Below are 14,686 nucleotides of genomic sequence, written 5' to 3'. Positions count from 1 at the left end.
AAGTTACTTAACTCTCAAAAACTATGGCACTTCAGAGGGAGCCGTTTATCACAATGTTTTGTACCATCACCCTCTCCCCATTACTCGTCACCAAGGAAGGTTTTATGCTAATTGATATTTTGAGTAATTACCAATAGTGTCCACTGCCTTTAACAGAGCATGGGTGTAACACAAATAGAGAATTTGTTGTGAATCATTTTCTTGAGAATAAAGTGAATAATTAAGGTTGACAATAATAATAATATTCACACTATTGTCTACTGTGTGTTTGGAAGACAAAGCATAATCATTATAGTCAGTCACGTCAAACTCATTTAGGATAGGGTGGGGAGGGGGAATTCCGGCCATTCAAAAGTATTACATCATGGTGAAGGGGGAAAACCCCAACTCGCTTAAAGTGAAAGTACAATTGTGTAAGTTTTTGCACTCCGTGTACTTAAAGGCACTGTATTTTGGTAATTACTGTAAATAATTGTTTGCATAGACCCTTACTTGGTAACGAGCAATGTGGAGCTGTTGGTAAATGGGGAGCTTTTGACCAGTCTTCACAGTTGGTGTATCTCAACATATTCATAAAAAATAACAAACCTGTGAAAATTTGAACTCAAACTGATCGTCGAAGTTGCGAGATAATAATGGAAGAAAAAACACACTTGTCACACGAAGTTGTGTGCTTTCAGATGCTTGATTTCAGTACCTCAAAAACAAAATTGAAAAAACGTCGAGTCCATCCATGTCACATTGTTTTACTCATTTCTCACAAACTACAGCGTTCTGCTATCATTATCTTCAAACCGTGTAAGCTTATGTAAATCTGTGGACATTGTGTTTTGTATTACAAAAAGTCCCCGACCCTTTTAAACACAATTATTGTTTTCCTCGAACCTGAACTTGAGAACGCATCGAGCAAAACAAAGAGATTATTCAAACCAAATTATGCCTGGTGGTTTTTTTTTTGTGGGTTTTTTCAAACCTGAACTTGAAAAACGCTTCATGGGATTCGCATTTCCAAAACAGGTGCCGTGACGTCAATGGACGGCCATCAAGACAGGTTGATTTATAGTTAGGATTAAAGACGTGACATTGGGCCATCAGACATACCTGCGATTATGCAAGACACCCTTGGCGTGTTCTTTACAACGCAGTGAGTTAACAGCACCTTGAAAGTTATTTGTTATTTTCAATTGAGGGACTCTAAATCCACCATGGCCACAAACAGAAATTGGCGACAGGCCAGAATGACTTCCGGCCAGCAAGGTCTCCGGACTTGAAAACAAAACCGGCCTTGATGGTGAAAGTATTGCGTGCATTGGTACGTTGCGTCTCCTTTGTCCGTAGTAATAATACAGCCACAACTGAAAAGTTATGAATGAACAGCGCGCGAAGGAAACGTGACGTAAGAATTCAAGTCATATAGAGCGTAACAATCAATAGTGTTTGCGGGTATAAAAATAGGAACCATTGAGAGAAATTCGTGAAGATGGATTTGTTCGGAATATCGGACTGACCATAAATAGGGTCATTTCTCTATGGACTTCCAGTAGGCCTACAGCTTTCAAAAGACGCGATGTGAAATTGAGCGGTTTCTGTTCCTTCATTGGAAGTACACTTACTTTATGTAAAAGAGTGAACACTTTGGTAATGGTTTATTTAACCTGAATGAAAAAAATCTTGTCTGGTGTCAGTTTCCCTCGTCAAATTGGAACGAACTTCATTCTAAACTAAATTGAAAGTACCGTCTTACACACTAAAAAGAGTGGTGTCCACTGTCCACCATAGTGGCTTTGAAAGAGTGATGGCGGACAAAAACCGAGTGGTTTTAAATTAAAGGCATGGACACTATTGGCAATTTACTAACACAAACATTGTTAGCATGGAAACTTACTTTAGTAACGAGCATTGAAGAGCTATCGATAGTTTAAGACATTGTGAGAGATGGCTCCTTCTGAAGTCACGTAGTTTTTGAGAAAGAAGTTATTTCTCACTGAAATATTTGAATTTAATTCGAGACCTCAGCTAAGGCCTCGATTTCAAGAACCTGGGTGTTTTTCTTCCATTATTCCCTCGCAACTTCGAATACCAATTGAGTTCAAATTTTCACAGGTTTGTTATTTTATGCATATGTTGAGATACACCAAATAAGAAGACTGGTATTTTGATAAAAACCAAAGGTGTCCAGTGCCTTTAACGGTTAACGTAACTTGAACGTCGCGAAACGAAAACGTAATAATATACAAAGGCCAGAGTATAGACGTTGGGGTATCCTTTTAACCTATGAGAGAATGATCACTTTGTGCTGATGCGAGCTTTAACGTTGGGACTGAATTTTACCTCCCCCAAATTATGTAAACTCACCTAAGAACGTGTTGTATAAGAGGGACACGGCTGATGGGCGTGGCTTAATGTTATTGAACAACGACCTAGACGAGGACACAGTTGCATAAATAAATTGGGACAAGTTTGTGTTAAAGGTCACCTTTGGTAAATGTCAAAGACCAGTCTTCTCGCTAGGTGTATCTCAAAACGCTTAAAATAACAAACGTGAAAAGTTAAAATCAATAATTGGTCGTCGAAGTTGCGAGAGAACAATGGACGAAAAAACACCCTTGTCGCACAAGTTGTGTGCTTTCAGATGCTTGAATTCTAGACCTCAGCCTAGTGTTTCAGTGTGAAATTACTTCTTCTTTTTTTTCTTCTTTTTCAAAAACTCCGTTGCTTCAGAGGGAGCCGTTTCTCACAGTGTTTTATATTTAGTGCTCCGTTGCTCGTTACCAAATAGGCCTAAGTTTGTATTTGCTTACAATTATTGTGAGTAATTACCAATAGTGTCCAGTGTCGTTCAGGAGAATGGACGCGAAAGTGTAGTTTCGTGGATAAAATTGTATTTTTGGAAAGACAGTCATTTTCAAGTTAAAGTATCACTTTAATCTGTACACTCAACTGTAGAGTGTAGGAACCTGCAGTGGATACGTACAAATAGTCCACACTTTCATCAATAGAGTGACGTCACAGAAATAGTTTAAAGCACTGGACACTATTGGTAATTGTCAAAGACCAGTCTTCTCACTTGGTGTATCTCAACAAATGCATAAAATAACACACCTGTGAAAATTTGACCTAAATTGGTCGTCGAAGTTGCGAGATAATAATGAAAAAAAAACACCCTTGTCACACCAAGCCATGTGTGCTTTCAGACGAGACCTCAAATTCTGAATCTGAGGTCTCGAAATCAAATTCGTTGAAAATTACTTCTTTCTCGAAATTTACATCATTTCAGGGAGCCGTTTCTCACAATGTCAACCTCCCCCATTACTTGTTACCAAGTAAGGTTTTATGCTTTTATTTTGAGTAATTACCAATAATGTCCACTGCCTTTAAAACTTATGTTACGTAATAGCTAAGCACTTAATAATTTCACAGAATACATTCTCATTGCATATCATTTCGTTGACATCTTTCGTTTTTGTATCCGCTCTTTCTTTTGTTTCACCGTATGGAAAATGCGGGGGATTCCCGGGTCCAGTAAGAATGGGAATCCCCCGGGATTTACTCCGGTGAGTTTAAAGGGAAGGAACACGTTTGGTAGTTACTCAAAACAAATATTAACTTAAAAAACTGACTTGGTAACGAGCGTTGGAGAGCTGTGGATAGTATACAACATTGTGGGAAACGGCTCCCTCTGAAGTAGCATAGAATTTTTTCAGGAAGAGGTAATTTCTCACTTAAATAATAAAAGACTTCTAGCCAGAAGTCTTTTATTCCTGTGAAAGCACACAAATTCGTCCAACAAGGGTGTTGTTTCTCTAATCATTTTCTCGCAACTTCGACGACCGATTGAGCTCAAATTTTCACAGGTTTGTTATTTTATGCTTGTGTTGGGATACACCAAGTGAGGAGACTGGTCTTTGACAAATTACCAAAGGTCTCCAGTGTCCTTGATGCAAACAGAAAAACCCAAGAGGTTTTCATCCGGTCCAAACGACCATTCATATTTTGAGATCAAAGTACATGTCGCCTGGTGAGTGTTTCATGCATTCCACTTCATTCATGGGAAGGCACTAAATACTAAACTCCACAGCGGTTCGGCCCATCGGAGAATACCCGAGCGAGAATGACCTTATGACGTCATTTTGCGTATGCTTGCATCTTTTAGACATGAAAATATTAACAACCAGGTCCCAGTGGTTAGTCCACTCTTATGTAACAACTCCCCAAACCTGCTGCGTGGGGGATCATCGCGAATCGTGCCGGAATGTTCCGAGAGCACACGAAAAGTTCCGAACCGCTGTAGAGGTTAGTTTTTAGTGCCTTCCTCATTGATGTGCGGTACAAGATAGTGTGAACTTTTGCGGATAAACACATTGTTTGCAGACATAACAACATATTTGCTTCCAAGTTCTTACAAAATCATTTCCTTGACTGAAGGTATTACTTGTTTTCCCAAGTATCCAGTGAAATAGTTTCGCCATGTGTTAATTCGTTTTAAAAGAAAATAATAATGCGATCAATTCGAAGCGATGGCCGGCCGTTTTAGGGGGCTTCGTACTTTTGGTAACGCAGCATTTTTTAACAAAGTTTAATTTCACAAGTGTTGGATCGTCTCTTCGAAATTAAACTATAACTTCATAATTCTAGCTTTTAATGACATGTAATAGGGCTGGCATTTTATATGAATATGTACAAAATATTCATGCGACGTCTGGGCCTCTGGAAAAAAGTCAGGTCCCCTGTATTACCGAACAATCAAAGTATTTTACAATTGTTCGGTGAGCCATACCACTGGCGGTATTTTAAGGGCACTAGACATTATTGGTTATTACTCAAAATAATTGTAAGCATAAAAAACTTACTTACAATGGAGAGCCGTTGATAGTTTAAAGGAACACGTTGCCTTGGATCGGACGAGTTGGTCTATAAAAAGAGTTTGTAACCGTTTGTTATAAAATGCATATGGTTGGAAAGATGTTTTAAAAGTAGAATACAATGATCCACACATATTTGCCTCGAAATTGCGTGATTTCCTTTTACTTTGCGAACTAACACGATCGACCATTTATGCATAAATGGCCGACCGTGTTTGTCGACGAGGTAAGAGGAAAACCACGCAATTTCGAGTGATACTTGGATCATTATATTCTAGTGTGGATCATTATATTCTACTTTTAAAATATCTTTCTTATGCATTTTATAACAAACGGTTACAAACGCTTTTCAAAGAACAACTCGACCGATCCAAAGGCAACGTATTTCTTTAAAACATTGTGAGAGACGGCTACCTCTAAATAAAGTAACGTAGTTTTCTTGGAAGAAGTAATTTTCCACTTAAATATTTGGATTTGATTTCGAGACCTCAGAACTAGATTTTGAGGTCTCGAGATCAAGCAACTGAAAGCACAGCAACACTGTGTGACAAGGGTGTTTTTACTCTCATTATTATCTCGCAACTCCGAAAACCGATTGAGCTCAAATTTTCCCAGGTTTCTAATTTTGTGAATATGTTGAGATACACCCCCAAGTGAGAAGACTGGTCTTTGACAATTACAAAGGAGAAGGGTTGGGGTGAGGTCATTGTTTAGACACGCCTAAATTGCGCTCGATGATTTTTACTCCCTTGACCCACTTCCAAACAAGTGCCCTCAGTCATCCAACATCATCCTCTAATATAATATCACTTCACACTATGGACTACTACTAGCCTGACACATGGACACTGTAAATATGGGGTGTTAAAGGAACATTACATAATTGGTTTTTGCTAACAAAACAGTTGCTGGCAGTGTAAACACTTTATGTAAACCACCATATATAAACTGACAAACCTGCAGATCGATCGGCCATCTTGGTCACTAGAGAATAGTGAAATACCGATTACAAATTTTGCATTGCATCGATGCCAAAATAAAAATGAATGAAACGCTCACTATGAGCGATAAACTCAAAACGTGAAATTAGATTATTTATATCTCATCAAATATGACGTTTCAGACAGAAATGTTGCAAGGGATGTTTTCAACTATCATCATCATTAGAGTGTGTAAGTTTTTATGTAAATCTGTGATCTTCACGATTTTAGTGTTTCTTACCAATTATGTAACAGAGACACCGAACACGGTATCAAAATTAACATAGGTAAGGGTGTTAAAGGTAGTGGACACTATTGGTAATTACTCAAAATATTTATTAGCATAAAACCTTTCTTGGTGACGAGTAATGGGGAGAGGTTGATGGCATAAAACATTGTGAGAAACGGCTCCCTCTGAAGTGCCATAGTTTTCGAGAAAGAAGTAATTTTCCACGAATTTGATTTCGAGACCTCAGATTTAGAACTTGAGGTCTCGAAATCAACCATCTAAACGCACACAACTTCGTGTGACAAGGGTTATTTTTCTTTCATTTTTATCTCGCAACTTTGATGACCGATTGAGCTCAAATTTTCACATGTTTGTTATTTTATGCATATGTTTAGATACACCAACTGTGAAGGCTAGTCTTTGACAAATACCAATAGTGTCCACTGTCCTTTAAAACAATACAAATTATAATTGTTGTTGCAGAAATGTGGCTTTTTTTAACACCGTTTGGTGTAAAATGATGATTCTTGTACGTGTGACACCACCGATGTTGTCAATTTACCACCCCACTTTTCAGTCAGGAAGCAATGGTGAGTACTATTCGATCCATTATTACAGGAGGATACAGCAGGATTTGGGAGGGTAGTGGGTTGTAGTAAAATGTTCACAGGTTTGATGGATCTCTACCGACGTTTACTAATTTAGAGCAGCTGAGCAGAACTGCCTCTTCCCCGAATCAACTTAATAGAGTTGTTCCAGTCTACATAAACAACTACCCGGGTTTAACTCGTGCAAAGTCATGGATGCAAAATGGAAAACACCCGGAACGACTGGTTGTTTCAAAATACTTGAATTATAATTATGAGGCAATTCGGGGAACGAATTCTTCAATCTGGTGACCTGCTTGAGTCGTCAGGAGAAGGTCCGGTTTGCATTGAACTGGTTTATCCTAAATTGCGAAATGTTCTCGTTAAAGGCACTGGATAGGCCCTACCTTTGGTAATTGTCAATGACCAGTATTCTCACTGGTGTATTCCAACATATGCATACAATAACAATGTATGGACTCAATTGGTCATCGAAGGTGCAAGAGAATAATGACAGAAAAAACAGCATTGTTGCACAAATTTGTACGCTTTTAGAAAATACCCTCTTTCTCAAAAACTACATTACTTCAAAGTGAGCCGTTTCTCACAATGTTTTAAACTATCAAACAGCTCTCCATTGCTCGCAACCAAGTAAGTTTCCACCAACAATTATTTTGAGTAATTACTAAAGTGTCCAGTGTCTTTAAAGCAACTCGTTCGACGACGTTCCGGGAGCCCGCGCGTAAAAAGAAAATCCCCGCAGCGCATCGTATGATTTCTGGACTGTTGCGATAACCTACAACACCCTCAATTAATGGTCCTTGTGTCACAGGTTATACTTATTAGCTATGAAGGCACACCTGCAACTATGTATATGTGAACTAGACTGATATTTGCTGTGGTTGGTAAAGTCAATATACAAACCCCGTACGCCCCTGACATTGATAATATTCACCGTAGTGTATACACAAGATGAGTTGAACTATTTATGGGTATTCAAACCGGAAACGTTTCCATTGATCGTAGTGGGATATAATCAGTATTACCGAAAATAGTATGTATTAGTATTATTATTCATAGTATATTAACTAAAGTAAACTATAGTTTAACTACTGAGAATATTCACCGTAGTGTATACACAGGATGAGTTGAACTATTTATGGGTATTCAAACCGGAAACGTTTCCATTGATCGTAGTGTGATATAATCAGTATTACCGAAAATAGTATGTACATGTATTAGTATTATTATTCATAGTATATTAACTAAAGTAAACTATAGTTTAACTACTGAGAATATTCACCGTAGTGTATACACAGGATGAGTTGAACTATTTATGGGTATTCAAACCGGAAACGTTTCCATTGATCGTAGTGTGATATAATCAGCATTACCGAAAATAGTATGTATTAGTATTATTATTCATAGTATATTAACTAAAGTAAACTATAGTTTAACTACTGAGAATATTCACCGTAGTGTATACACAAGATGAGTTGAACTATTTATGGGTATTCAAACCGGAAACGTTTGTAATCAGTATTACCGAAAATAGTATTCATTTGTATTATTATTAAAAGTATTATAACTATTATAGTAAACTATATAACTATAGTAAACTATATAGTTTTTATATCGCGGCCGTCGTTCTACATCTTTTGGTTTCGAATCGTCAGTTCCCATTCATATAATTGAGTGATACCATGTCCATTTGATTTGTTTCTGTTATTTGTCACGAAAAGTTTTGTGATTGGCAAAATAAATCACTTTCGGTGATACGCTTCCAGCGAGCCAAAAAACGGTTGCTCGCCACCCCCCCCCCCCCCCCCCCCACGGTGTCTGCTCTAGTAGCATAAGAAATTGATTATTTATTGTTTGGGGGCAATGTAGCGGGTTGCCTGTCTTGCACAATAATCCATGACGAAGACAGGGCAGGTCTGCATCTGTCTCTACCCCCTTAAAATGGTGAGTTTAGTCTACTCAAAAGTAGAGTAATGGAAAACCATCGCAGTTGAACTTGAAACTTGAAAGAAAAGCCCGCTCCCCATAAATAAACATAAAAGCCAATCCTTAGCATGCAATATCCACCACACACGGTCACTGACACTGAATGTATAAACTACCACCGTCTACATTTTTTTTTTTACGTGGGGCTTCAGCTGTAGACATTGACCTAATTCCAGCACACTGTTTATCTTTGCCGAAATCCAGCCTCGCTGTATGCGATGATGGCACGAGTGCATTCGGAAGTAACTCTAAAGGTAATTTAAGTGTAACTGTTAGGTGTTTTGTAACGGCTCGGCAGAAAGGAACCCCTTTGAGAGTTCTTTTCAGAACCACTCCAACTCGAGATTATCGTTACATGGTGTTACCGCAAACCTTTACTATATCGTATTTCCACCAAGCAAAGTTTCGAATCCTACTTTAATATCTCTGGGTTTTGTTGTGCTGCGCAGACGACCGAGAAGGTAGTTAACCGCATCTTCTAGAAAATTTTTTGAAAGGATGTTCTCGTGTTTTCCCGCCCATAATACGATATTCAGAGAACAATTAAACGCCTAAGGTTTCGGATTTACGTCAAAGAGCGGGAATTTCAACCTGATCGGGTACCGGTGACGACTCAAAGCAGCCTTTATCCTACTTCCCAAAAAGTACGGGATTACTCATTTCGGGTTGATGATAATTAATACGTTTTCATTCTGAAAGGCTCCATCATTTATATAAAGTTCATTACCCAGAAGTTAATTTCGTCTGAAATACCAGTGTCAAAATTGAGGACAGAATACTAGTATAACAACCTATGCTGCGACGGAAACAAAGTTTGCACAAACTCGTTGTTTCTTCAAACACCCGACCACAGAGTTGACGAAATGTTCGCCAGTTGAATGTACGGAGTAACGATTGAAAACTCGAGGATTGAAAAAAACTCACTCTTCCTTAAGGTGATGTGTGCTTTGACTCAGTTCCGAAGACCCGACTAAGTTACTAAGACCAGACTAGTGTCGAAGACCTGACTGGTTTGGAAGACCTGACTCAGTTTCGATGACCTTAAAAGTTTCGAGGACCTGACTTGAGTTCGAAGACCTGGCTCAGTTTCGAGGACAAGACTCAGTTTGGAAGACCTGACTCAATTTTAAAGACCTGGCTCAGTTTTGAAAAATCCAAAATAGTTTCGGAGACTTGACTCATTTTCGAAGACCCGACGTGTCGACGATCTGACATAGTTCAGAAGACCTGACATCGCTGTTGTCTCAAAAACCCGACCACAGAGTTGGACGAACTGTTCACCAGAGTAATGATTGTGGATTGACCAAAAGGTGTGTGATTTGACTCGGTTTCTAAAACCTTACGTGTCGAAGACCTAACATAGTTTGGAAGACCTGACTCAGTTTCGAAGACCTGACTAGTTTCGAAGACCTGCATCGTTGTTGTCTCAAAACCCCGACCACAGAATTTGACGAAATGTTCACTCATGAGTTGAATGTACGGACAATAATGATTGAACACTCGAGGATTGGAATAAATTCAACTTTGACTCAGTTTTGATGACCTGACTCAATTTCAAAGTCCTGACTTGGTTTCTAAGACCTGACGTGTCGAAGACCTGACATTCTGATCCGGGTCCATCCTGATCCGGGTTCATTCTGATCCGGGTCCATTCTGATCCGGGTCCATTCTGATCCGGGTCCATTCTGATCCGGGTCCATTCTGATCTTTGTTCATTCTGAACCGGGTCCATTCTGATCCGGGTCCATTCTGACCCGGTTCCATTCTGACCCGGAATTTTTTTGGAGCGAACAAACATAACGAGATATCAAATCTCTATTCCAATCTCGAACCAGTGTCGAAAGTCGTCAGTGTCGAAAAATCATCATCCTCATGGCAGATAACAAGCATGCAGTGATATTAAAGCAAACAACAATACACCATTTTATTATCGAATCATCTTCTTCTTCCAAGTCCACCATCTACTCTAATTTAAATGCTTGACCAGGATTTACCGCATCTCACAGCTCTCTCGATTGCTGCCGTCCGGTCTCCAAGACAGCACTGCTCCTCCGGGGTTCGGCATCGTAGAAGGTGTGGCATAGATTGGGATGCTGTGCCACACTCGCATTTGGTGTCATCATCGTCGGTGTAGGCCTACCCCCATTTCTTTGTCTTGCATCGTCCCACGTCCGTACGTAGTCTATTCAGGGACTTCCATGTTCTCCAGTCCAGGGGGGTTGTTACTGTGCTTGAGTTGGGAGGGTCATCTATTACCGAACATTAATAACACCTAATAATACATAAGGAAAGCTGATCACCGGAAAGGATAAGGAAATAATGTGATAAGCATACATTAACACCACCATGAAATATTATCAAAATGATAACAATACATGATGATAAATTGGGACACTACATTACCCTTTCAGCCTTTCACCGAATTCGTAAAGTTTATGTTTTTCATGCAAGATGCCTTGCCCAGCGTCGATGTTGAAAAGGCATGTTTACCTCTTTGCGGTCCCATTATCAGTGCATTAGATAACTGGTATTCGGTATTCCCTCCCGTAATACAGGCACGTGCTGAAGGTCGTCCAGACTTCAGTCATCCGAGCCTCAGAGAGAATAAAGGTACTGCTGCGATAAGCACACACAATACACCATTGTATTCCCCCAAAAGGTGCCGTGTCATGACGTGTACATCAAAGCCCGGGTACGCAAGCCTAAAAAGTTTTACCTTGCGCGAGAACCCGTAGGGAGATGCTTCACGGGGTAGTTTGACCAATCAGCGTGCCACGAGAATCTCGTCCGTAGAAATGAATGGGGACACTAGAGTGTGCTGTAGTACTTGCCAGTCGGTTCAGCGTGCAAACCCCACGTGTGCTTGCGACGAGTCACCATCCACACTGGGTATAAATAGCAGTTGGAGCCTACTTCTGCTGTCACTACTACTAGAAACTCGTCAACGCACCCGCTCCACACATCCCCTGCTCCTCTCTACTCTACACACAACCCACCAGAACCACGCAACGACTATTACCTGCTGCCGTATTACGACAACTCTACAAGATTACATCATCATGGCGTTACGAGAAGGCGACCCGCACATAGCAAGACTCTTCAAGTCCGTACAGAAAGAGTACCCAGAACCGGTCGAGGCAAGATTAAAAGGTAAGATTTTTCAATAAGTTGTTGTTTTGTTAAATTAGAATAATAGTTTGGGGGTAAAACGCAGGGATCTGCTAGTGGGGGTTTTGTTGGTACGATTCCAATTTTTGGCGGTAACTAGACAACACGTGTGTGGCGTTAGTTCTTGTATATATCAGACACAGCGATTGCTTCCGGTCTTCTGTTGTTAAAGCGGTTGATCGGCTCGCTGACCAAAAACCGCAAATTTGACAAAATCAACTTTGTACAAATCACCGTCTTTGTGTTTGCCAGAGGTTCGTGCCTGTGACACAATCAACTGGTTTTGTTTGTTTCTTCGAGTGTCTGCAGTTTAGTGAATGAAAAGCTTTGTGCGGTTGATTTTTGCCAAGTTGCCATTGTTTGCATTAGCATGGCCAACAATAAAGAACCCATTGAAAACTGATATCCTATATGAGTGTGAAGGTCCCCTACTGACAAAAATAGTTTAGTTGTTAAAGATGGTCTATGCTTTGTTCGGGTATCCTTTAATAACAGACAACAATCCTTTCTTATTTTAGCGCCAAAACAATATTTTCCAAAGAGAATCAGAATTGTCGTCTGCTTTCCCATTGTTTGCGGGGCAAACCTACTGGAGGTACTATTTATCTTGTCAACGGTTTATTTCTTACAAACCAAACGGCTGTCAAAACAATATTGTGCCCTCCTTTAAACTGGGAAGGGATGTTTAGGGGAAATCAACATCTTCGGCCACCCTCCCCCAATCTCCCAACCCTAACATTGAACCCATCTTTTTGGCGGAGATTGCCGGGGAAAAGTTGTCTGTAAACGACATAGTGTGAAATGGTCCTCATATCAACTTAATTTGTTTACAAGTAAGATTTCATAATAATTGCCTTCGACTGACAAACACGTCTTACAAAACATTACGTGACTGGTTAACGATTTGAAAACGTTCAATTTATGTAAGGTTGGGTTTTGGATTGGCAATGCCCGGGTTTTTTTTGTGTTTTTTTCGTTTTGTTTTTTTCGCTTTTGGGGGGGGGGGGGGGGGGGGGGGGCGGGAGCAGGGGTGGTCCTGTAATGAGATTAGGGGGGGGGGGGGGGGGTGTACGTAAGGAAGGTTACAGATTAAAGGGTTATATGCATTATGATTGTATTATACATCCACAGCTACATAATGCATCATCCGACGAGTCAGCAGCACGGAAAACCCATAACCTAAAACTAACTTACTTGTGGGGTGGTGATGACAATGCCGACATATTGCGCCTGCCTATTGCGTCTGCCTTTTTTCTTCGCCCTTGACCGCTAATAAACTTATCAGCAAATATTTAGCCCCAAGTTGCCATTGTACCAACCCCTAACAAACTGATTAACTCGCAACCTTGGCCTTCTTTGATCTTGGACTTCAGACCCGCTTTAAACAAACCTTGGGGTTGTTATTAATAGAAAGATTGGAAAGATGGTGGAATTAAAGAGATGTATAGGTCCATTTTTATACCCCCAAAAAATATAGGACTGTTTGAATTTCAAGTGCGTATGAAATTACGGGACGAAGTTGGTCAGAACAATGTTAAGTTTTATGTGTGAATGATTCTGTTTCTTAAAATACTTCAGTTTTACATTGATCATTGCTGTAAACCATCTTGTGAAAGTTTTGTAACATTAAGCCATACGGAAACGTAACATCCATAAGTTACGTTCAAGTGAAAAGTAGTTTTACAATAACGAAAACTAGAATAAAAGGTGTCGCAAAATTATATCTAATTGAAAAATCTGGAAAAAGATTTTAGCGCGGTACATCCCCTATGGCTTACGTGTGGTATTGGTGTTTTTCTCATTTTGTGTAAAACTTCGTCAAAAATGATGACAATGTATTACTTGTGACAACTGTGCCACTTTTTAGAGTATGGGTTTTTATTCAAAATTCCTGGCTCTGTTAAAAGTGTTGGGAGTTAATGTCAAGTGCGTCTTTGACATTTCATTTGGAGTTTGTTTAAGTGGGCGGGGATCTTTGATTCGTGGAAAGGGCGGCCCTTTGAAGTTCTTAAAATGGTTAAAAACAACCGTGAGTAAGTCGGCTGCATGAAAGACTTTGTTTGTCAACAATAACAGACAGGGAAAGTACTAAGGATTTTATCTTTTGTATAAAAAAAAAAACTTATTTCCTCTCCATTGTGTTATCACATCACACCATGCTCAATTTCACCACAAAGTTTCCCGTTGGCAAATCGTTCAATGCAATTAAAGGAGAAAGGTCCAGATATTTTTAGACAAAATATTCATGTTAAAATTAGCACGACGATGTCGCCCCGGGTAAAAGAAAACCCAAATTGCTGTCTGAACCACCCAGGACTCTCCGCGACCGACGGGTGGTAACCCACATTTAAAGAAAAAATCAACTCTCGTCCTGTGTGAAGCAAAAAAGAGAAAAAAGCTGTCAACATTCTTCACTTCATTAGAGGTCAAATAAAACTGACCCTCAAACTTCCAAAATGTATACCTTGAAAGGATGTTAAACCTTGCAATGATGTTATACCTTGCAAGGATGTTATACCTTGCAAGGATGTTATACCTGACAAGGATGTTAAACCTTGCAATGATGTTATACCTGCAAGGATGTGTAAATACCTTGCATGGATGTTATACCTTGCAAGCATGTTACACTCTAAAAAAAACTCCCGGGTCAAAATTGACCCGGAGTTGGGTCTCAGGGGGACAGACCCATTTCTGGCTCTGTTTGACCCGGAATCCGTGTCAATGTGACCCAGAATCCGTGTCAATGTGACCCAGAATCCGTGTCACTGTGACCAGAAACTTGGTTAAGAGCAGGGTTTTTGACTAGGATTCCGGGAGAATTGACACGGATTCCGGGTCAAACTGACCCAAAAA

At 39.8% G+C, this 14,686-nt stretch overlaps 1 protein-coding gene across 1 annotated transcript in view; it reads left to right on the top strand.

Moving 5' to 3' along the window:
- The first annotated feature begins 11,616 nt into the window (after window positions 1-11,616).
- LOC117302093 (retinoid isomerohydrolase-like) overlaps window positions 11,617-14,686 on the top strand; it is a 34,864-nt gene continuing 31,794 nt past the window's right edge. Inside the window, exon 1 of the mRNA XM_033785889.1 lies at window positions 11,617-11,815. Coding sequence (XP_033641780.1) covers window positions 11,725-11,815 — 91 coding nt within the window. The 5' untranslated portion in view covers window positions 11,617-11,724. The remainder of the gene's footprint in view (window positions 11,816-14,686) is intronic.

The sequence above is a fragment of the Asterias rubens genome, chromosome 18 (assembly GCF_902459465.1).
Source record: "Asterias rubens chromosome 18, eAstRub1.3, whole genome shotgun sequence".
NCBI lineage: Eukaryota > Metazoa > Echinodermata > Asteroidea > Forcipulatida > Asteriidae > Asterias > Asterias rubens.
This window is presented reverse-complemented; position numbering and strand designations above follow the sequence as displayed.